Consider the following 23792-nt stretch of genomic DNA (forward strand, 5'->3'; position numbering starts at 1 on the left):
ACTTGGGCTTGTTTTTTTTTTTTTGCAAGAACACTGGAGACGCTTGTAGAAGATCTACATGCAGAATGATATTTTAAGATCGTTGATGTTCTCAGGTTTGTTCAACGTGGTTTGAATCTAGAAACCGATATGGTCAGTGAAAGAAAAACAGTGATCTGTGTACTGTAAACATGGGTTTTAGGTGTAAAGTTGGGGCTCATTGTGTTGAAGTTTGATATACGACCAAGCCTTAACCTTGTGGCAGAGGCAACCTTTTTTGGGGGGGGGGGGGGGGGGGGTGTGGTTAAAATATCCTTGGACTTAGCAGAATCCATGATGTTATTAGTTCTTACAAGAGCCTCTGAACAACAACAACAACAGCTGCAAAACAGCCCCAAGGCATCAATGACCCACTGCTAAATTTTACACTAGATTTGGAGGATTTTTCTTTTTTTTTTTTACACAGTCGGTATTTTTCAACAAAGCGTTCAAAACAACTCAAGTCTGCAATTCTGAAACGTTTTCCTCATCATCCTCCACACCATGCAGTGTGCCTATGAACCCATTTCCTGGCAAATTTTTCAACCATGCCATACCTTTGAAACGTCCACATGAATAACTGCACCGGAAATGTAACTGAGATCTTGTTGACGAGCTCCAGATGGTTACAGTTCAACTCACTGATCAGAGGCATTTAAATTTGCCACACTGCGCTTCTACGAGAATGCAAATTCATCACACAGTCATGTTGCTGCTTGGTAGTTTTACTGGAGGCTGAGAATTAGAGAATATATCACACACTGTCGGTGTGTACGGTATATACGGTATGAAGGTAGAAATAGATTTCAGACGCTCAAGTTAAATAAATTGTAAATTCATACACATAAACAGCACATTGATATATTTAGTAACTGACAGACGTCAAGACTGTATGAAGCAGATTCATTCGAAATGGAGAATTATTAGATAATAGATCAAACAAATATGCCTCTGATATGTGCCTGTTACACTGCTTCAGAAAAGGAATCGGTGTGAAGCACATTTTTAGAATATAAAAGATCGTTTTATTTTTTAAATTAGAAAGTAAGTTATTTTTTGTTGTAATGCCTGCTACATCTTTTAAACATAGGATTAAAGTTTTATTTTGTTATAAAAAAAGTTTTTTTTACTATTGTCTCTTATGAAAATTAGTGGAAGTGGTAGTATTAGTGGTAGTAGGATTAGTAGTAGTAGTAGTAATATTACTAGTAGTAGTAGTAATAGTAGTAACAGTGGCAGTAGTAGTATTAGTAGTATTAGAGTAGTAGTATTAGTAGTAGCTATATTATGATGATGATGATGATGATTATTATTATTATTGTTATTATTATTAGTAGTAGTAGTAGTAGTGGTGGTGGTAATATTCATAATATTAATGGTAGTAGTAGTAGTAGTAGTAACAATATTAGTTCTAGTAGTAGGAGTAGTATTAGTATTATTATTAGCAGTAATAGTACTAGTAGCAGCAATATTAGTTCTGGTAGTAGTAGTAGTAGTAGTAGTAGTAGTAGTATTAATAGTAATAGTAGTAGCAAGAGTAATAGTAGTAGTAGCAGCAGTGGACTACTAGTAGTGGTGGCAGTAGTATCAGTGATAGTAATGGTAGAAGCAGGGTTGAGCCTGGACAGTATCCGGATGGGAGGGAGACCTCCTGGGGAAAACTAAGGTTGCTGCTGGAAGTGGTATTAGTGAGGCCAGCAGGGGGCGCTCACCATGTGGTCTGTATGGGCACTAATGTCCCAGTATATTGACAATATAGGGGACACTATACTATAAAAACAGCACCGTCTTTCAGATGAGACGTTAAACCGAGGTCCTGACTCTCTGTCGTCATTAAAAAATCCCAGGACACATATAATAAAAGAGTAGGGGTATAACCCCAGAGTCCTGGCGAAATTCCCAAATTGGCAATTGTCTATCATGCGCCCTAATCCCTAATAATTTGAATTGTATTAGTAGTAGTAGTAGTAGTCGTCGTCGTGATAGTAATAGTAGTAGTAGTAGTAGTAGTAGTCATAGTAATAGTAGCATTGGTATCAGTAGCATTTCAAACAACTAGGATAATTTATTTAAATGTTTTATATTATGTGTGTTTATCTATTTAGTTTTTTTTTTATTTAAACAGAATGCTTTAATTATATCGCCATGAAACATCCGTTAATTATACTGAATCTGAAATTCAGTGAATTGTTTTTATTTATTTATTTATTGATTTATTTATTAATTTTTTTACACTTTTGAGACAACTCTTAAAAACCCCCCATGAAGCATTCATTTAATGATTAATTTAATCTAGACTTTTATCTGCTGTAACGTTATCCAGCTCGCACTGAGAGAGGAGACAACACGGCAAATAAACAAGACCCATCCCAAATGGATATCTGTGAAACGCTTAGTGCACTACATAGGGTGTGTAATCCAGCGCGCTCGTGCCCTGTGTAGGGCACAGCAATAGTGAGGGTGGCGACATTTGAGATCCGGCCCCCGACGTGTTGAAGGAACTGGTGTCCAAACAAACTGGCTAAGCTCAGGCTTAGCTGCAGATAAAAGTTATAATATGTGACTCGTCATATTTTCGTAATTTGAGACACAAAACAAAACAACAACAATAACAAAAAAAATCCTATAATGGATATGTTTAATAAACTGACGACTCTTTTCCAGCAGGCCCTGGAAACAGTAAGTTATATAATACAGTCTTAACTTTTGGTCTTTTGGAGGCTAGCATGTTAGCTGCTAGCTGATTAGCCGTGAGAAGTGTGTAAAGAACAAGCTTGACAGGTTTAACAAGACAAATAAAGAAGTCGAGAAGTTATAGAAAAGGAACAGGATTGAGTTGTGTAATACTTTAAAAAAATAAAAAAGAGTTTAAATGTTGTGTATTGTATTGCTAGCTTGTTAGCTGGATAACTAGCTTTCTAAGACATTAAAATCAGTAATGCAGCAGATTCATGTCAGCTTTATTCATTTTGTTCATAAATCCGGTTGAAACACACTCCGTGTCGTGCTGGTATAGAAAAATCATCAACAGCATGAAGCATCATTACTGTTCCCATCCTGGAAGATAACTGTTTCCCAACAGCAGCAGTGTTTTATTCCTCTTACACCACAACAATTTCCAATGATTCCAGTTCTGTATTAATTAAAGAATGACACGTCATACTTTATTATTATTATTAGTAGTAGTAGTGGTATTTTTAATCAGTTTATAGTTACATTCAGTGTCCTGGAACATCTGCAAAATAAGTTAGTTCCAGTAACTAGTAATAATAGATGTAGTAGTAGTATCAGTATTAATAGTAATAGTAGTACTACATGTAACAGTGGTAGTAATAGAAGTAGTATTAGCAATAGTATTAATAGAAGTAATAGTAGTATCGGTATTAATAATAGTACCAGGAGCAGTAGTAGTAATTTTATTAGTTAATAGTATTAATAGTAGTGGTAGTAGTAGTACTAGACGTTGTACTAGAAGTAGGAGTAATATTAGTAATAGTAATAGTAGTGGAAGTAGTAGTAATATTAGTATTAGTAATAGCAGACGTAATTAATGTGGTAATAATAGTAGTAATGGTAGCTGTAGTAGTATTAGAAGTAGTAGTAGTAATTAGTGGTGGTGGTAGTAGTAGACGTAGTGGTAGTAGTACTAGAAGTAGTATAAGTAGTAGTAATATTAGTATTAGTAATAGCAGTAGTAATTAGTGTGGTAGTAATAGTAGAAGTATTAATAGTAGTAGTAATTAGTAGTGGTGGTGGTAGTAGTAGAAGTAGTAGTAGTAGAAGTAGTAATAGCAGTAATAGTTAGTGTGGTAGTAATAGTAGTGGAAGTAGTAGTAATAGTAGTAGTAGTAATATTAGTAGTAGTGATAGAAGTAGTAATAGTGGTAGTAATAGTGGTAGTAGCAATAGTATTTCAAATAACCAGTATAGTAAAACAGGTGTACTTCCGGATTAAAAACACAACTTGTCATGTTTCAGAGTAACAGAACAGCACAATCTCCTGTCCTAAAGACGTTCCTGTTGTGGAAAACTTCTGACAAAAAACCTCTGACACTGGAGACTCCTTCAATTATACGTTTGCTTTCTTAATTAACAGCCCGTTTTAGCAGTCATTTAGATGATGATTTATGCAGAGCTGTCACTACAGACACGATACCGCATTAGAACGAACGCATTAACATAAACCGACGGCTGCTACTATTGTCAGAGCTGCTGTCGTAGAGAATTAATCAACACCTTCTGACCAATCAGGATTGAGAATTCAAGGACTTTTTCGCACGTCTGATCGGCGTTCTGTTCTGCCTTTGTTTCAGAGAGAGCCTTCAGAAAATCTGCTCGACTCTTTCGTCGATCACTGGAAAGGAATAACCAACTACTACATTGAAACTACAGGTGAGGTTGGAGAGAGAACATCAGGAAGCACTCGGGATTAAGAGAGAAGTTAAATACAAACGTGTCCCGATGTGCACTGACACTGGAGACTCCTTCCATTAATGTTAAATAACTCCCGTTGATTTAATGTTAAATAACCGTCTCCACACAGAAAACTTCACCGTATCAGAGATTATAAACATCTTTGTTAAATGAGAACATTTTTCTTTAAAATGTGCTTATTATGTGTTTACTGTTGGGCATTGAAGCCTATAATGAATCGCCACCATAGAAACAATGAAAATTCAACAGCTTAGTGGTATAAATGACAGTAACGTATTATCTGAGTATCGTTAAACACCTTTACCTTTGACCTTTCCTTTGAAAGAACACACAGATCGAGTTGGGCCTTTGTTTGTTTGTTTGTTTGTTTGTTTGTTTGTTTTATGTTGTATAGATGAGGCGCAGCCGGTGAAGCAAACGGACATCCCGTGGAGACTGAAGCAGATGCTGGACATCCTGGTGTATGAGGAGAGAGAGCAGGACGTGGAGGAGACAGGGCCATGCATGGAGTACCTGCTCCAACACAAACTGCTGGAGACACTGTGCACGCTGGGAAAGGCACAGGTATATACACACACACTCACACACACACACACACACACACACACACACACACACACACACGCACACATGCCTGTGTACAACAGACCATGCGAGCCTGGTCTTTGTCTTTGTTCTTCAAAGTGAACATGTTTTTTTGTTGTACAGTATCCTCCTGGAATGAGCCAGCAGGTCCTGCTGTTTTTCTCCAAACTCCTGGCGCAGATCCAGAAGCCCATGCTGCATGTGATTAACGTGTATCGACCCGTACAGGTGAGAGATATCCAGATACCAACACGATTAGTGCTAAGATTCACTAACAGTGTTCTGTGATAGTGAAGAGAATTTATAAATGCGGATTGGGGACTATGAGTGTGTAGCTCTCTTTCCCAGACGATTTGATAGAAGATAAATAAGCCAGCTTATGAAATATAAAAGGCCAATGAGTCAGAGCAATGCAAGTTAGAGATGTGTTGATGCAGCACTGCACAATGCAAAAAGTTTGAGGCCACACCTCCTTCGCTGGGACTCACACACACTGAAACCACACCTCCTTTACTGGCACTGACATGCATAGAGGACACGCCTCCTTCAATGGGACTGACAGACACTGAGTCCACGCCTCCTTCACTGGTACTGACATGCATAGAGGCCACGCCTCCTTCAATAGGACCACATGCACAGAGGCCACGCCTCCTTTACTGGCACGGACATGCATAGAGGCCACTCCTCCTACTCTGGGACTGACAGACACTGAAGCCACACCTCCTTTACTGGCACTGACATGCATAGAGGCCACGCCTCCTACACCGGTACTGACATGCACACAGGCCATGCCTCCTTTACTGGCACTGACATGCATAAAGGCCACGCCTCCTACACTGGGACTGATGGGCACACAGGCCATGCCCCTTTTATTGGCACTGACATGCATAAAGGCTAAGCCTTCTTCACTGGGAATGACAGACACAGAGGCCACATCTCCTTCACTGGGACTGATAGGCACAGAGGCCACAGCTTACTATAAGCTCTGTATCTGAATCTGTTAGCTGATCATTTATTTATTTATTTATTTTTAAATGCTTTTTCACGTGTCGGTGTTGCACTACAGAAGCTGATCCGTCTATGTGGGCTCCCTGACTCGCAAACAGAGAAGGAGGAATCGCTGTTTCTTTTTACCATTTGTTCTCGTGTGAAGAAAGACCCGTACGTCCTCAACTACATCCTGGAGGTGAGTCAGTTCTTCTCTGCTCCTGTGATTCTTTTATTTGTAAAGAGAGAGAGAGAGAGAGAGACACTGATTTAACGTAAATCCTTTACAACACAGACGGATAAAGAAGGCCAGCCTCAGAGATGTAGCTCCGTGTCAGGGGAAGGTGTGGAAGGAGCCGGTGGAGGATCCAGTCCAGAGGACTCGGCTTCCCCTTCCACGCAGAGCTCGAACCAGCCAGACACGGGTTTTATCCGGATCCTCGTGCAGCTTGGGAAAAGCCAGGTGAGCCCCTGGGTGTTCTCATTTCTAGCTCGGTGAAGAATTCGACCTCAGACGGTATAAATGAAGAGTTGATTGCTGATACGTTGTGTGTTGTCTGTGTGTGTGTGTGTGTGTCAGAAAAGCCGCGTTGCCTTGCGGGCGATGGAGAGCGTGCTAATCCTGACCAGCGTTCCTCACGTGGACACGTCCAAGCTTCTGGCAGAGGAAACTCCACTGTGTGACCTTCTAGCAGAGAGAGCGTGCGAGCTCTACGGCGCCATCCCCGTCACACTCCATCCCGAAGACATACACAGCTACACCATCAAACAGTGGAGGTATTGACGGGTGTGGGTGCGCATGTGCAACCAAGACCAAACAAAAAATTGCTTTCTAAATGGATAAATGACTAGAACATACAAGATTTTACATTATATAGTATATCAATCTGAGGAATATGGAATAACATGCTTGGGGATGCGCTGTTATAGATAAATAATCAACGACGTAGAGCCACCGTTAACACCCCGAGTGTTTTATTGCCAACATATCACACTGTTTTATTAACTAAAGAACGGTACATACTTTTTATCCGTTTATAAGTACAGTAAATTTGTGGAATGTCTGCGAATCAGGTTACTCAAATATTATTATTACTTATTCGTTGATACGTTATTGTTTCCATAGTAACAGTTCATACGGGGACTTGTATTATGGCCACGGCACCTAAAGAGCTTTAAAAATCATCGTGTGTAAACGTTGCCGTGGGTTAAATTTCCTGCGAGGACACTTTTATTTCACGTTTATGGAAGGAGTCTCCAGCGTCAGCTCTTTGTAACAGTCCGAGGTGAAGCTGTAATGTTTCAGGACGAGAGAGAGAGAGAGGCTTGTGAAGGAACGACTGTTTGTAACGTAGCCGCTATAACGTGAGAACAGGAAGTGTCTTCGTGGACGTCGGATGTAACCGTAAACGGATAAAAGCACGACGCGTTGTTCTTTAATTGAGGGGGAAAAAAATCGTAATCGCTGTGGTGTAAGAGGAATCAAACACTACAGGACGAGCTTTTACGGGAAAAGTCGAACTGTAGAGCGGTAAGAGGAACGCCGCGTCGTCACACCAGCCACCGTTGATTCATTTCCTGTGACAGCATGATCCCAAGGGTTTTATTCCTTACTTACCAGATGGAAAAACAGACGCAGGTTACAAACCCAGACCTAAAACAATTACGATTCACTTTGTTAGAAAAAGCATTGATCAGCACGCCGTGTTTCCGTGTACAGGATTCGGTTGTCCCCGGTCAGCGCGGAGGAAACCCAGACGTTTCCGGCGCAGGAGCACGTGGACAAGTTCTTCTGCTGGCTCGACTACTGTGACCAGCTCATTAAAGACGCGCCAGAGGTAATAAATCACACAAGATCTTTTTTTTTATCATAACGCAGTAGTACATGTATTATACATTCATCCTCCGTACGTTAAATACGCCTCGGTCTCTCTGTGCGTTCAGGTGCTCGCCGTTAAACTCGCCAGAGCTCTTCACCAGCAGTGGCTTACTGGAATCGTTCAGCCCCAGCTGCTACAGATGTGAGTCTAATAACCGTCTCACCTGGGTAATGTTTGTATCCGTTAAAATTCCCGTCATATTGACTGTTGTGTCATTTTAAGTCATTCGTTATGGTGTTATTGCAGCGCTCTATTATCGTTGTTTTGTTTTTGGCTGCAGGAATATTCATTCTACGTACCTAATCTACCTTTTCTTTTTATTATGTAAACGCAGATTTACTGCGGATGAGCCGGAGAGCAGTTTAACCTAAGCTCATTTTAAAATTGGCATAGAATTTCAAATTTTATACACTTTGCTAATAATATCCAGTCCGATTTTGTTGCGGATTTTTTTTCTTCTTCCCCTTGCAAAATTGTTTACTAATTGAAATCGCGATCATACGAAATAGTTTCAGGAGTGCCGTTTGTTGCTAAACGAGACCACGAGCTGTACTCGCGTTCGAGGCACGCGAATCGAAGATGGCTTCGGCTGAACGCTCGTGGTGACGGCGTTACTTTCCGCGATCGTGGATAGGTCCAGATTTACATTCCTGCCTTTTCTAACTACTTTCATTTCCTGTTAGTAGTGAGTTAATACGTGAGTTCATTCGAATAACTTGCTGTTAAATGAATAACTGAATAATAAAGCAGGAGTTAAAGCTCAGGTTGTACTTCATCTCCAGTAAAAATCGTCAAAATTTTGTACGCCCATCCGAAAAGATTTTCACTTATTATCGCGAGGCGATGGTTGTGCGTCGCTTTTATACGTTCTCTTGCTCGTACAGTGCAGTACATTACTAACGCCTTTGTGTTGTACCCTACGTGGGGAGCGTATATAGTGACTAGGAAGCCATTCGGATTTTAGCTTCACTGTATGTTGCGGGAAAATATATTCAAGATTATGTGGGTTGAAATTTTGGGTTGCCTAGGAAACGTAAACGTTTTAAACTGATTGTGACGTTGAGTGATGTTCAGTCAGTCAGTCAGTCAGAAGGAAACTTCTGTTATGAATTAAGTGAAATCTTGCCGTGTGTGGAATTACGCAGGTCCGAGGTTGGCGTTCTGGTCCACACGGCTCTCCTGTCACGCTGCGTCCATCACATACGCTCCGCCGTCCTTCTGCACGAGCTGGTGCACTTCCTGCTAGGCGGCGACACGCACCGGGAGCAGCAGACCGCCACGCCCCCGCACTCACACGTGCTACGCTACCATCTCATCAAGCATTGCGACCACATCTCAGACGAGGTGTCTGATGACGGTTCATCGCCAAAACGTTATTTTTTTCCCCCTGTCGCGTTCTCCGTTGAAACCTAACGCTCCTTTTATTGCAAAACCACAGATTAGCGTCGCAACATTACGGCTCTTCGAGGAACTCCTGAAGAAGCCCGACAAGCTCATCCTGACCAACCTGGTGCTGCGGAACCTCGAGACTCGCTCCTATAGGATGCCGGGTTCAGGGGGCGTCGACGAGAGATCAGGAGCTGATCTTGAGTTCCTGGAAGAGTCAGAGTGAGGAGGGGGGCAGGGGGGAACTAGCCAGTAAAAAAAAAAAGCTATAAAACTGTTTATCTTCTCTTACTCTGATTATTCTCTTTCTTTCTCTGGCAGGGAGATGGAGGAAGATCCTTTCTTCACAGACAGCGAGTTCAGCGGCTCGGAGCGTTTACTCTCCATGTCCCGGGAAGACAGAAAGTCCAGCGCGCGCCCACAGATAGCTGAAACCGTTAACAGGTAGAGCAAGCTCGTATTTGACGTTCTCTTCTCGCTGCCACGTACATCGTTGATGTATTAGTGTCCCGTTTTGTCCCCCCCCCCAGTTTTCTCTGTCTAGTTCCCCAAGAGGCAAAAACGTCCCAGCATGCACAAGGAGCGGGATATGACACGTACGTCCACGATGCTCTAACATCGGTAAGACTTACAGAAACCCGGCGTGTAAGCTCATATGTTACCGTGGCGACTTTTAACTGCTTTTTAAAAACGTTCCTAATTAACGATTCGATCGTCTAGGATAGCAAAATATTCGCCAAAAATATATAATAATAAAATACGACCTAAACGTCATCGACTGGCTGCTGTTCGGTGTCATTAATTCGTTTGGGAATTTTTAAACAAAATATTCCATCTTCAGTAGTCCATAACTGTATGCTGATAGATTAACTCAGTCTCTCTCTCTCTCATTTCGCAGCTGAAAGAGTGTTCGGCTGTGTCTGCGGACTGGGGTTGGCCGGACGCCCCGAAACCCATCGGAGTCCACTCCGACAGCGCAGACTTCTACGAAGGGCACTTCCTCAAAGTGCTGTTGGACAGGATAGCACGCATACTGGAGCAGGTAGCCATTTTGTTACCGCATCCTATTCATCCGGATGAAATACTCGTCACATTCTCTACATGAACTCAATACACTCTAATCGTTTCCCCTCAGCCATACGAGCTGAACCTTCAGGTGACGTCGGTGCTGTCTCGGCTGGCCGCGTTTCCCCACCCTCATCTTCACGAGTACCTGCTGGACCCCTACGTTAGCCTGAGCCCCGGCACTCGCTCGCTCTTCTCTACGCTCGTCCGAGTGAGTGAGCATTTTTCTTTTCTTCTCTCCCTGTTGCATCGTCCGTCCCTACGAGTAAAGCAACAAGAAGTCTAGACACTTACTCCACGATATTCGGAGGAGCTTCAAAATCTCAGCGGGTTCGGCCGAGACGCGTCACATGACGTCCTCACAAACGTGATTCTGTAACATTTCATTTTGGGCTGGAAAACTAACGGTTGGGAATCTGAAATGTTTTTTTTTTTTTTTTGTTCTGACCCGATAACGTAGAAGTCATCAGTTTGTACTGAAAAAAATAACATTTTAGACTTACTTTTTTTTTTCTTCCCAAATTGTTACATATCGTTACATGACAGGTGTGAATGTCCGTTTTATACATATTGTATGTATTATCTATACGTTGCTGTAGGAATGTAGGTTGATTATTATTATCATTACTCGTTTCTCGACGTGCTTCCTGTTTCTTCCTGTAGGTGATCGGCGAGCTGATGCAGAGGATCCAGCACATCCCAGACTTCACCCAGAGACTCGTCACAGTCAGGAAACAGCTCACGGGCCTCGAGGAGGAGACTGTGTAAGACCTCGTGTTTCGTTTTTTTCTTCAATCCCGATGAGTCTTTTTGCGATCAATCGTAAAGTAACGACTCGGCGTACTGGACGAACGTCTCCTGGAGACTGGAACAAAGCGCTCGCTCTGGAGTCTCCTTCCAGAAATGTTCAATGAACCATTCTCCGTAGAGATCTTTGACCACAACGAACCGACATCTGTTAATAGTTTATCTACTTATTCAGCATTTATGTATAGTTGTTCTGCACGTTAATGCACTTTGTGGTTTTAACAAATAACAGTTCAGAACAAGAGATCTGCTTTCTGACCAATCAGAAGCGAGAATTCAGCAGAGCCTTGGTGTAAATGGTGTTGATTAAATGGCGAATCCTATCGATGATGGGTTGATAAGCCCCGCCTACTTTTTTTTTTTGTTTAATTGGTCAACGCTGTGTGAGATTGCGCTCGAAGAGCAGTGAAACCCTTAACAGTATGGTTTCTGATTTCCCCCATCCCCAGAGTGGATCACGGTATCCTGTTGAAGGGCGTGATCGTACTGGAGGAGTTCTGTAAGGAGCTGGCAGCCATCGCCTTCGTCAAACTTCCCATGGGCGATCAGGAGCATCTCTCGGCCCCTTAAATAAACACAGGGTGCTGTGAAACTTCAGGTGCTTCAGAGGAACGCAGGACTGTCAACGCAGGGTACAATACACTGTGGTATGGGTCACTACCGCTAAGGGTCGGTACCGTTGCCTCGTTGATGGTCAAACGTGGTTGGACTTGACTGCTTTTCTCCAGCCATTTTGAAGACTAAGAGACACGTGGTGCCTTTAAAACAGTCAGGAACTGACTGGATGAACGATGATAACGAATGACTTTCAGCTTCTATAGTAGGTAAAATATTTAAAGTGATCCAGGCGAGTTCTTCGTCTCAGTCACTACACTAACGCTAAAACTGAGAAAAATGGCTCCGAATATTATTGTCATATCTGTCCAAAAGTGATGAAGATGCAGTGGCCTTATTTAGTATTAATAATGTGTATTTTTATACACAGAAATCATGACAAAACTATTATTTTTAGATTTTTTTTTTTTTAACCAAAATTACAGTTATTCTAATTTGATCAAATCCATGAATGCACATTTTTCCATAGAAATTTAAGCGGCATAGTCAAGATAATCCTTGCTGCTGAATCAAACGTCCAGGAGGTTGAAATGGACCTGATGCAACTCCTCCTATAAACCTAACCCTAAGCCGTGGGACAACACAAAACAACACACACACTTATCCAGCCTGAAACACTGAGTTCCGACACCTATTGGACTTTTTTGTTCGAGTCTGCACAAGTATTAAGAGCTGGATTAGGTCTAACTCCACCCCCTGGACTTTTGATTCGAGTCTGCACAGGTAGAAGGAGCTAGATCAGGACTAACTCCACCCCCTGGACTTTTGATTCGAGTCTGCACAAGTAGGAGGAGCTGGATCGATCTAACTCCACCCCTGGACTTTTGATTCGAGTCTGCACAGGTAGAAGGAGCTAGATCAGGTCTATGTCCACCCCCTGGACTTTTGTTTCTGCAGCAAGGGGTACTTGACGTACTTAGCTGGAACAGAGCAATAATCTAGTGTGGTAGAGAAGATCACCTTTATCTGCACACGTCATGAAATAGATAATGCACACGCTTAATCGGCTGCCCATAAACGCTGCCTTATCTAGGCAGCCTAATCCCAAAGAGTACAGAATAGGCACGGGTAGCGACCGTATCGAATTGAAGCGTTCATGCTAAAACATTTTGCACATTGTATATTAAGTTATATCGTATAACTGATTATCAGTTAGTTAGTGAGCTACATTTGAGGTAAGGGGGAAACATAACACCAAGAACAAAAAAAAAAAAAGTCTAGAGTTTGGAGGATCCTGAGCCATATCACATCTCACCTTCGTGTCATCGAGTTTCCCATAGCGACAGCAGAATTATCAGCTTTAATGCGTGTTTAACGTTTAAGTATCATGATCATATCACAGAAGTGTTTAGGAGACTTGAGCCATTTCTGCGCATTAGTTAAGTCTTATATTATTATTTATATTATATTATTATTATCATAGGCTTTGAATTGAGTACGGAAAAAAGTCTTTATTACGTGTGATACGTTACATATGGATATTTAATAATTATCTGATGTGTTTTAATGTTACGTAGCTGACCCAAACAGTAAGTCTGCAGATACGTCTGGTCGTGCGTTTCGTCTTCCGATTCCTCTCTTTTTCACTCTATTCATTTTTTTTTTCCCTAAAAAGAGTCTCAGTCCTTATCGCTGTGACGTTAATTAAGATGTTCTCAGAGATCTGTGTAAACATGGACAATATAAAGATGATAATCACGACACTCGCTGTATCAGTAAAATGATTTATTACAAGACAGAAACGTGTATATCATGCCTGATACATTTTCCTCACCACGCGTCACAGTGCTCAAAGGAAAACCCCGGCATTTTTAATCCGGATCTGAACATAATTCCCATACTTCCATTTGTGTTACTCCAGAGTTTTGATGACTTTATTATTATTCTAAAATGTGGCAGGAATAAATCAAAATAAAGACTGAGTGTGTCTAAACTTTTGACCGGTAGTGTACTCGGATGCTCCGCCCACAGGACATGGACTGCGATGCATTTCGTACACTTTTCTGGCTGCGACCTTCAGGATCTTAAACGCTGCACTCTGATTGGCTCTCTACACCTCTGTGCAAACCTTTCAACACTGTGTCACAACTACAGACACAGAACACTGTCTTTAAGAGTTAATAAACGGTTAGTAGCTGCTTTTGACACCGGACAGCAAATACAACCATGTTGAACTGTTTTGTCTTACTCGTAGCCTTAAAATAATCACTAATGGCTAAGCATTAAACGTTAACCGTTGTTGACTTCTTATCCGTTCACAAATTTTTTTTGTTGAATACCGCAGATCTAGAGAATGCTAGTGTTCTAGCTCGAATGTTTATGAGTAAACAGGTTTTGCAGTTCTGTTCAGGTTGGAGTGTTGAAAGCATATACGCGTGAACGTAATCGCACGTTTCACACACCGTCGCACCGCGACAGCTGAAGCACGCGGATGACTGTAGCGCGTGTCGGAAAGCAGCGTGAACCGGTCATCGGATTATATCTGTTGTTGTTAATGAATTAGTCGTTCGTTAGAGACTGTGCATGGGCAGGAACGATCTGTCTTTTATCCTCCTCAGTATCTTCCCTTTCAGGCTCTGATCGGTCACTTCGTGCCATGTGTATCCCTTGCTGTCCAAAAGCGGCAGGCTGCTGAGCTCCGCCCCCTCGCCTGAACGCTCCAGAGTGGCGAGCGTATTGAAACAGATCCCATCCGACCGGCCCAGGACTCTGCCGTCGTGCTGCACTCCCAGAATCCCGTGCACATTCACGTGCAGCTCGTGATCCCTCGAGCGCATGCACTCTCGGACGAGTCTCTGCCCCGCACATTTAACCGAATACCCTTTCTGTGAGACGGTCACGGGAAAACGAGTCCGCGTCTCCGGATCGGTCGCGTGCTTAGCGAGGAGCAGCCATATTCGCTCCTCGCAGCCGAAGATCAGGAGCTGCCTCTGACACACTACAGAGCAAGGCAAGTTCACAGGGTGAGAAACGGGGAACCAAGGCTTCTGACGATATCTCAGCCCGGCGTCGATAAGGCACAGAATGTCCTGGCTGCGCAGAGGAAGAGGAGCCTCGCGGTCCCACCACCGAGCCTGCAGCGACTCCAAGTCGGCCTCGGACGGCGTCTTCAGGCGGCCCCCTAGTGGACAGAGAGAGGAAGCGTTCCTATTACACCCTCTTCAAGCACTTCCTCACTTAGCACTTAACTCTAGGTTCAACCGAAAATAACTCCTTTCATACAGTGTTTTTCCATGGACATGGGGAACGAATGATATCTTTATATATCTTTTAATAGCTGAAGTGATGACCTGGGTCTACAGACTGAGCGAAGCAGTGAGCATAAGAGAAGAATGAAATAATTGCGTTAAATAATCGGCAGTTTTTTAACAGACCTACTTATAAATCGTATTAATATTGGTAGATGCTATTATCTAAAGTTGAGGCAGAATCCTGTCCAAAATACTGCTCACACTCCTACAGCTACCAGTTGTACATGCCGACGCCCCGGGCGCTGACCTGTGACCTTGGCGAGGAAGGCGAAGCGGATCCACTGCCGCCCTTGTTCCTGCACCAGCAGCATGGTGATTGGCTCACACTCAAACCCCGTCTCTTCTTTCACCTCCCTGCGCAGAGCTTCGTGGATGCTCTCACCCGCCTCCATGCGGCCCGCGGGGAGGTACCAGAGACCGTAACACTCCCTCTTCGCTTCCTGCACCATCAGCACCTGGCCCTACCACACGCACGCACGCAGAGTCACCGTCACTGCAACATGATGCATATTTGCCTTATATGTATATGCTAATGATCCTCACCTCAGAGTTGAAGATGACAGCGCTCACTATGTAGCAGATGTTTTTTTTCAGGGTTACAGCCTGCACGTGATCAGGCACAGCATCGATGTCGAGAACCTCTAGCCCTTCTCCGTTCAGCATCTTCTCCACCTTTTCCTCCACATCTTCGTCCACGGAGTCCATCCTGCGTGCTGGAGGCTCACTGGAGACTAAAACAAAGTCGATAAATGACGTCATACAGTGTCACACCGATCCCGGAAGTAAATTCCCTACTTCATTTCAGTCTTTTTTTTTTTTTTTTAAATTACTTTTAAAAAAAAAAAAAAAAAAAAAAAGATTTTCATCTGGTGTTTAAATTCAAGTACATTTAAACCAGAAAAAAAGTCAAAATAAATAAATTAAATAAATAACTAGCCCGCTATGGTTTCGATACTCAAAATGCTACCCGGATGACAGCGCTACATCTGATTGGTCCCCATTGATGCTCTACGGAACATGTAGTTCAAAGTTCAGCGGACTACTAAAAGAAGAAGCTAGCGCTAACTAGCAAAACATTAGCGCTAGCATAAACTAACGTCTGAACATTCACGCAAAGTGTAGTCTTTGTAGTCAGGTTATGGTAGTGTATCATCATAAATATATACGTCTGTGTGTATTCAAGTGTATAAAAATCGAAAAAGATCACATTTAATCATATTTATACGGTACTTACAGTATAAACGTGCAGCAATACAGGAACTGAGACTCCTGCGCTGTGATTGGCTGAAACGTAAGGGACCGGGGTAAAATTATTCATCCGATTTATAAACGAACAACTTAATATTCTGTGTAGATACAGGATTCATGGAGGAACAATATAGAGTATCAAAACGTTTAAAAACGTATATTTTCGGCATAATGATAAAGTATAGTACAAACCACAAATTAATTATTTGACGGATATACAAGAGTTACATAACTTCGAGAATTTTCGACTACCCCTAACATTCCCAACAGCCTAATGATGTACTCTAGTTCCATCTTCAGACAACATCTACATCTATACAGACATTAATGACACTTTTGTGATGTTTCCTCCCGCTATAGAATGGTATTGTGAGAGAAATTAGAAGTTAACTGAGTTAAATTTTAACTGGGTTAAAGTGGGACACTGCATTTGTGTAGCTACCAGTGTGGAAATTTCAATTTCAAGTCAAATCAAGTTTTTTTTTTTTTTTTTATTGTATTGATTCTATATAGCTAGTATCCATCTGAATTAAATGTTTCTCCAGGACCATGGTGCAACACAGAACAGTATGCAAGACTACACAATAACACGCACTACTCAAGAGTGTGAGACAAGGAGTGCAGGACAATAAATACATGTCTGTGTTATCATATAGCGCAGGGGTTCTCAAACTTTTCCAGGGCAAGGCCCCCCAAATGGCATTAACATTTTTTCCGAGGCTCCCCTTTTGCAAGATGCCTTTAAAACACATTAAAAATACAAAGACTTCTGAATATATCCCCCTTTTTTAAATTAATATTTACATCTTACATCTTTACATTACATTTCATTAGGAATTGATTGTGTGTGTGTGTGTGTGTGTGTGTGTGTGTGTGGTTGTCTGAGCGTGAGAAAGAGAAAACACACTAGTGGGAGGGATGGGCTTGCCACGGCCCCCACTTTGAAAACCACTGATATAGCGTTCACAACAGGGACGTCATTGAAATGTGATCAAAGTATCTTTGACGCCATGTCGTAATTTCTGTAATTACGACGGGATTCTGACCACATGGATCCTCGTCGAACTCGTAATCGCAACTTTAAACTGTACTAGGAAAAACTAGGAAATTACTGTGGACTCCGACGCAACATCATGCGGAAATGCTCAAAATGGCGGCGGCTTCAGCAGTAAAACGTAGTTAAGTGGTTATCTTGTAATATTTCTTGAATATATCCGCCTTGAACCCCATGCTCCCTGGGATAGGCCTGGTTCTCCGTGACCCTGTAGGATAAGCGGTATAGAAAATTGGTGGATGGATGGACTCTTATTAATGTCTTAATAATGCAAGATTAATCTGAAAATAAACGAAAGACATTTTTTTGCAGTTGTCCACAACATCGCAGTTTTATGTCCTAGTACTTGCACACACTCAAAAGTATGTACTCAAAAAGAGTACACTTTTAGTGCATAGTATAAGTAGGTCGAATCGGGACGCAGCCAAGGCTTCCGGACCGGAAGTCAGTTTTCCAAATGGGTTTACTCATAATACATATAATACTTTTTAGTTCTGAAGTCATGGCTTACACTAGTATTTTTCTCTTTTCTCTATATATTTTGCAATTTTCTGTTTTGTTTTGTTTTTTCAAACTAACTTTTTAAAGTAAAACAAACAGTCTATTGCACCTTTAACGCTGTAACAGCGACACCAGCTTTTCTGTAGTTTCTACGGTGACATGCGCTGTCCAATCAGAACACGGCCGCGCCTCCTAGCAGCCAATCGTAGCACAGTACAGGAGGCGGGGATTATCGGAAGAAGTGATTCCGTGCGCATGCGCAGTCTGGACCTGTGTAGTAGGGCTACCTCGGAAACCAGCGTACTACATAGATCCCTGACTCAAGCGGGTATTTCTGTCGGATTTAGGCGCAACAACTGCGCCATTGATGAGCGGATTACTTTGCAAAGCATTCATTTGTAAAGAGGAACTCGTATCTGTTTAATAAGGAAGTGTCCACGAAGGCAAACTAAGAGAAAATGAGCAGATAGTTGACAGATTTCTTCCCCTTTTACAGGCGCGTTATATGGAAGAGGAGTGTTTATGACCCCTGAAGCCTGGAGAAAAACACGAAACAACCTGACTGGCAAGAAAAGTGTGTGTACATGCCATGGCTGTGGTTTTATCTTCTCACCTCCAGATAATATGTGTGGTATTTGTACTCTTCGACAGCACTGGAGGTAAGGAGACACAAGCAGGTAGCTGTAGTGTTTACTTTTCATCACAACTAATAGAAGGCAAGTTATAATCGTTTTATTTACATGTCATAGCTCAGGTACAGTTCCCAAATACCTGTCTTAAGTGGTCCTGGGACAACAAATCGCACCTTTTATTTCTCTATTTATTCACGAAACCCAAACCAGAATAATTTCATTTCTCTTCTCTAAAGTTTTTGCGTTTTTAAAAAGTATCTTTTTTTTTTTTTTTAAATATATTTTTGTCTCTTTTGAGAAACGTTGAAACATGGGGCTCATCCTGTACTAGCCATGTGTTCGTCCAATCACATGCTCCCTAGGGGGTATACTTCCCGCCCCCAGGGCGGGTCTTGCTCTAGAGCAGCATCTCGTCTTCCAGTGGTTCTCGTTAAAGGTGCTTTGGGTAAGATTAGTCTTTTTTTTTTTTTTTTGAATAGTGAGGTGGGTTCGACATTTGAATGATTCCCGATGACATTTCATGAAGCTCCGCCCTCACGGTCTTTGGTGGTCCTTAGAGTGTAGTGTCTTATTCCACAACTGGGTGTTTTAAAAATGTTAAAAAAAAATTTTTTTTAAATCATCTACATATCTTCCAGGTTATTTGTACATGTAAGGTATTAAAAAAATCGACTGTTGCGCTTTTAACATCTTCGTTCTCCGTATTTAGTTAGTTTGTGAAGCAACTGTCGGGTTCGTTAAGATTCGGAAGGGGGTGTGACCTCGAGAGAGTGTCTAGTATGATAAGGGACTTCTTATTCATTTAAAGAACCACACGAGACGCGTCATACTTTTTTTTTATCTATTTATAGTTACATTGGTATTCGTTCCTGTTATCACTTGCGTCATAACAGCTACGCTTATAAACGCTTTTTTCTTTCTATAATTGTTTTATCTTGTAATCTGTTTGTTTACATTGTATCGGGGGTGTATTATGTGTGTGTGTGTGTGTGTGTGTGTGTGTGTGTGTGTGCGTGCGATTCGGTCAGATCCAGTTGCAAACTTTTTCACGCTGGTGGGAAATGTGGTGATGTCGGATATCGTTCCCGCTTTGGGAGTGAGGGGTAACCCTGTGTAACCCAGACCGTAACGTTAAAGCTTCCCAGCTCAGTCTTGAGTAAATAAATAAAGGGTCATCATTTTCCCATGCTAATGCACAGATACAGTGCATACAGTACAGTGCAAAAGTATGAGCCCCCCCCCCCCCCCCCCTTTCTACAAAGATAAATGCTTTCAGTACGCTAAGAAGTTCCCATTAGAGTTTTCACAGAATCAGGAAAAATAGGGACTGGGAACATTTATAGGCTAAACAATCTGATATTTGATATAGATCAATTCCTGAGGCTGTCGACGTAATAATCTTAAATATCAGTAGCCCGTATTGCACAAACTGTTGCTAGAATCTTTCTGATTAAAGTTCAGTGATGTGATTATTATTATTATTATTATTATTAATAGTGCTAGTATTATTATTATTATTATTAGTAGTAGTAGTAGTAATAGTATTTTATTATAACTTTGAGCACACATTTTTTACTAAGATCTCTGTTATAATATTGCTCCTATTTAATCATTAATAGGACCGTTTAACACGATTTTAACTCTGTTTCTTTCTAATTTTGGGTCTCTGAAGCGCTGATGTTTTCAACCATGTTCGAGTTTCTTGCCGACAAACCACATAGCGCGATCCCCTCTTCATCCAGTAGCGAGATCTTTGGCTGTCGTTGAGAAACAGCCAACGAGAATCCGATTGGTCTACGGACACGCGCAGCAGATCCCTGAATCCAGTTTATCATCTGTTTGTACTCGCAATAACATCGCTTCCGTAAGAAGTTACGTGGCTTGACGTACCCAAAAACGGTCGTTAGGAAGAGCAAAACAAACAAACACCATGCACAGGTATAAAAATAGCTGCTTAGTTTTACCTCCAGTTCTCTTGTGCAGAACAGACGAATCCTCGCTACCTGCGTCTCCATAACCGATATTTCCTCAACATTTTCGTTTTTTCTTTTCTTTTCTTAATTCCATACAGAATAGTGACAAAGTCAGGTGATCGACACCTCTCCTATTTATTTTATCTGTGAAAGTGGGATTTCGGGATTAGTGCGCTGGTCTGCGGTTCCAGATCCTGTAGCGTGAGAGGAGAGGGTCAGCGATTCGGAGGATCCTGTAGTGTGAGAGGAGGTCAGCGATTCGGAGGATCCTGTAGTGTGAGAGGAGAGGGTCAGCGATTCGGAGGATCCTGTAGCGTGAGAGGAGAGGGTCAGCGATTCGGAGGATCCTGTAGTGTGAGAGGAGGTCAGCGATTCGGAGGATCCTGTAGTGTGAGAGGAGGTCAGCGATTCGGAGGATCCTGTAGTGTGAGAGGAGAGGGTCAGCGATTCGGAGGATCCTGTAGTGTGAGAGGAGAGGGTCAGCGATTCGGAGGATCCTGTAGTGTGAGAGGAGAGGGTCAGCGATTCGGAGGATCCTGTAGCGTGAGAGGAGGTCAGCGATTCGGAGGATCCTGTAGTGTGAGAGGAGAGGGTCAGCGATTCGGAGGATCCTGTAGTGTGAGAGGAGAGGGTCAGCGATTCGGAGGATCCTGTAGTGTGAGAGGAGGTCAGCGATTCGGAGGATCCTGTAGTGTGAGAGGAGGTCAGCGATTCGGAGGATCCTGTAGCGTGAGAGGAGAGGGTCAGCGATTCGGAGGATCCTGTAGCGTGAGAGGAGAGGGTCAGCGATTCGGAGGATCCTGTAGTGTGAGAGGAGAGGGTCAGCGATTCGGAGGATCCTGTAGCGTGAGAGGAGAGGGTCAGCGATTCGGAGGATCCTGTAGTGTGAGAGGAGAGGGTCAGCGATTCGGAGGATCCTGTAGCGTGAGAGGAGAGGGTCAGCGATTCGGAGGATCCTGTAGTGTGAGAGGAGAGGGTCAGCGATTCGGAGGATCCTGTAGCGTGAGAGGAGAGGGTCAGCGATTCGGAGGATCCTGTAGTGTGAGAGGAGAGGGTCAGCGATTCGGAGGATCCTGTAGTGTGCACTCGGTATTAAATCCCCTTTATTATCTAGAAGTTTTTGGGCAGAAAACGCAAACTTGCACCATTTGGTTCAAGCCTGAAATAATATTTACGTAAGTGTGAATTTTTTTAGATTATAGGTCGACCGATAGTGGATTGATAGTGAATATCAATATATAATAACTATTAATAAATATTAAAGTAAATAAAAGATACACATCCAAACTGAACCAAAAAGGAACACGCCGAATAACAGATAAAAATAGACACGTCCAAAATGAATCAAAAAACACTTCAAATAACACGTTATAAACACATTATTTCACCTGTAGAGGCCGCTCTCGTACCATATAATAATGACAGAGCACGCTTCTCGGCCGCTCTCGCGACGGACGCGATCGGGAAAAAGTATTTCTGCTATCAGTGCCGATTGATCAGCAAAAACGAACCAAAGTTTGTAGTTTCTCTGCCACTTGAAGAGAGGGAGAAAAAAATGAGAGACTGGTGAGGGAACAGCTATTTACCGCCGCGACAACAAAAGAAACGATCACAGGAACGGACATAAATGTAACTATAAACGGATAAAAAGTACGACATTATATAAACACTGGCAAATTGCTGAGTGTTGGAGAAATAAAACACTTGTCATGGTGGTAAAAGTAACTCTGGCTCATGTTGAGCCTGATCACACCACCACCGTCATTGGTTATTTTCCTATGATTGCACTCCCCCTGTAAATGTTTTATTCCGTAGATTATTTATTTACCCCCCCCCCCCCCCCCCCCCTATGTTCGTAGGTTCGGCTTCTCAGACGTCCCAGTTCTCTTCGTATGAAGTGAGCATCCCGAAACGCATCGGCAGACACAGGAGAGAGCAGGACGGCTCCGTTTCGGATAAGGTGAAGCCCCACTCCCCCTCCCCCCTCCTTAATTAGGTTTACGTAATAAAAAGATTGTGTAGTTTGTATAGTAAGTGTGTAATTATGACCACAACTACGAGGTCACGATCCTCCCACACACTCAGTCATCACTCTCTTCATGCATCCCACTCTCTCTCATATCCGTCCTCCACCTCCTCTCTCTCTTTCTCTCTTTCCAGTGGGGTGTGTGTGTGTGTGTGTGTATTTATATATGTGTGTGTAAGATAATTCTACAGGAACCATCTGCTTTGTCCAGATGCCCAGTCAGCGGGAGCCTAGTTAATAGAAGACTTCCTATGCCAGAGTCATGCTGGGCATCACAGAACACACACACACACACACACACACTCACCTTTGTGACATTGAGAAAAGGGAAATACACTCACTGATAAATCACGAAAAGAGGGAAGATGACTTATGGTCTTACAGGTTGCTTGAAAGTCTTCATCAACTTCTGTCACGTCATCAGGACGTGATCACATGACCAAATGTTCTGCATGGCAGGGGGTTTAGTTATTCTCCCGTGTGTGTATTCTCCTAAACGGCTAAAAACGCTAACTTTAATCCAGGCTCGGGGACCGCGCGGTGTTCTCGGGTGATCCTCGATGATAACACCGTGTCTTTAGGACGGAACCTCGTCATCGACAGCGTCCTAACCGTCCTCTTTATTACGCCACGTGCGCTCGAGCGCCTCGCGGCACTTTCGGTCACCGCGGGCCGCGCATCGCCGACGGTAAAACTACACGACGGTTTCATTTACACCAGTCATAATGACACCACAGCGCTGTCGAACCAGCTCGAATCTGATTGGTCAAGAAGAGGTCGGAAGGTGTGGCTTCGTTTTCTGTAACAGACGGCTCAAATCACGACTGTTTGTAGCTGCTATAAGATTAGCATTAACAGGAACCGACTTTTTTTTTCCGAAACACTAAACGGATAAAAAGTCCGACGCGCCATCCATCGATAAATAAAATATCGTATTGATTTGGGAAATTGCTGTCGGGGGGAAAAGAAATCTCGTTGTGACGTCGTCGTCGTTGTTGTTAACGGACATTAATCGACTTGATTATTCCTTTCTTAGCTAACTAGCTACGATAGGTTCACTAGCTAAGCATTTGTCAGTAAAATCTGGCTTGTGATCGTGAATTAAATGTGAGACGTAAACTGCAAAACTGTTAACAGCTCACTCCATGCACGTTTTAATTACTTCCCGCCACGTCCAGTCACACAAGTCGAACGTTTATCGGGAATTCTTTCGAAAAAGAAACGAGTTCTGATAACGGGGGAATAAAGCGGCGTAAAGTGACGAGAGAGTCGTGAGGAAGTCCTTAAAATGGAGGATGTTTAAGTGCTGTTTAAAAGTGCTTCGGCTTGC

The 23792-nt window shown here is 42.6% G+C and overlaps 3 protein-coding genes across 6 annotated transcripts in view; 2 read left to right on the plus strand and 1 right to left on the minus strand.

Moving 5' to 3' along the window:
- Positions 1–2509: 2509 nt before the first annotated feature.
- On the plus strand, positions 2510–13480 carry fhip2b (FHF complex subunit HOOK interacting protein 2B). 3 transcript variants are annotated; one of them, XR_008396406.1, is made up of 18 exons: positions 2510–2697; positions 4332–4410; positions 4847–5016; positions 5161–5265; positions 6104–6223; positions 6320–6487; positions 6605–6801; positions 7745–7862; positions 7969–8045; positions 9050–9248; positions 9343–9512; positions 9612–9734; positions 9821–9911; positions 10189–10332; positions 10426–10566; positions 11019–11119; positions 11612–12561; positions 12621–13480. XR_008396406.1 is itself a non-coding variant. In XM_017468638.3 (17 exons), exons 1-17 carry the CDS (start codon positions 2647–2649, stop codon positions 11730–11732), a joined length of 2175 nt encoding a protein of 724 aa, XP_017324127.1. In that variant the 5' UTR covers positions 2510–2646; the 3' UTR covers positions 11733–13480. The 3 variants fall into 3 exon arrangements, 2 of the variants coding, with proteins under 2 accessions (XP_017324127.1, XP_017324128.1); XM_017468638.3 differs by having other exon boundaries at positions 11612–13480; XM_017468639.3 differs by lacking the exons at positions 9050–9248; positions 9343–9512 and having other exon boundaries at positions 11612–13480.
- Positions 13481–13487: 7 nt separating this feature from the next.
- Positions 13488–16350, minus strand: nudt18 (nudix (nucleoside diphosphate linked moiety X)-type motif 18). Its single transcript, XM_017468641.3, has 4 exons — positions 16263–16350; positions 15572–15759; positions 15276–15489; positions 13488–14898 (listed from the first exon to the last, which is right to left on the minus strand). The coding sequence occupies exons 2-4, from the start codon at positions 15731–15733 to the stop codon at positions 14288–14290; spliced, it is 987 nt and encodes a 328-aa protein (XP_017324130.1). The 5' UTR covers positions 15734–15759; positions 16263–16350; the 3' UTR covers positions 13488–14287.
- A 1739-nt stretch (positions 16351–18089) lies between these two features.
- adam9 (ADAM metallopeptidase domain 9) overlaps positions 18090–23792 on the plus strand; it is a 28219-nt gene continuing 22516 nt past the window's right edge. For both annotated transcript variants that reach the window (XM_017468657.3, XM_017468659.3), the window contains exons 1-2: positions 18090–18490; positions 22296–22396. In XM_017468657.3, the coding sequence (XP_017324146.1) occupies positions 18421–18490; positions 22296–22396 (171 nt within the window). In that variant the 5' untranslated portion in view covers positions 18090–18420. The remainder of the gene's footprint in view (positions 18491–22295; positions 22397–23792) is intronic.

This window comes from Ictalurus punctatus, chromosome 5, assembly GCF_001660625.3.
Source record: "Ictalurus punctatus breed USDA103 chromosome 5, Coco_2.0, whole genome shotgun sequence".
Classification (NCBI taxonomy): Eukaryota; Metazoa; Chordata; class Actinopteri; order Siluriformes; family Ictaluridae; genus Ictalurus; species Ictalurus punctatus.

What these genes read in the sequence shown, in the direction of transcription:
- nudt18 (XM_017468641.3), bottom strand. Translation starts at nt 15,733, where the DNA reads ATGGACTCCGTGGACGAAGATGTGGAGGAAAAGGTGGAGAAGATGCTG. An exon ending in CTGTCATCTTCAACTCTGAG is followed by an intron (nt 15,490 to 15,571) that starts GTGAGGATCATT and finishes TGCGTGTGGTAG; the next exon opens with GGCCAGGTGCTGATGGTGCA. An exon ending in CTTCCTCGCCAAGGTCACAG is followed by an intron (nt 14,899 to 15,275) that starts GTCAGCGCCCGG and finishes TCTGTCCACTAG; the next exon opens with GGGGCCGCCTGAAGACGCCG.
- fhip2b (XM_017468638.3), top strand. Translation starts at nt 2,647, where the DNA reads ATGGATATGTTTAATAAACTGACGACTCTTTTCCAGCAGGCCCTGGAA. An exon ending in TACACCATCAAACAGTGGAG is followed by an intron (nt 6,802 to 7,744) that starts GTATTGACGGGT and finishes TTCCGTGTACAG; the next exon opens with GATTCGGTTGTCCCCGGTCA. An exon ending in GGCCTCGAGGAGGAGACTGT is followed by an intron (nt 11,120 to 11,611) that starts GTAAGACCTCGT and finishes CCCCATCCCCAG; the next exon opens with AGTGGATCACGGTATCCTGT.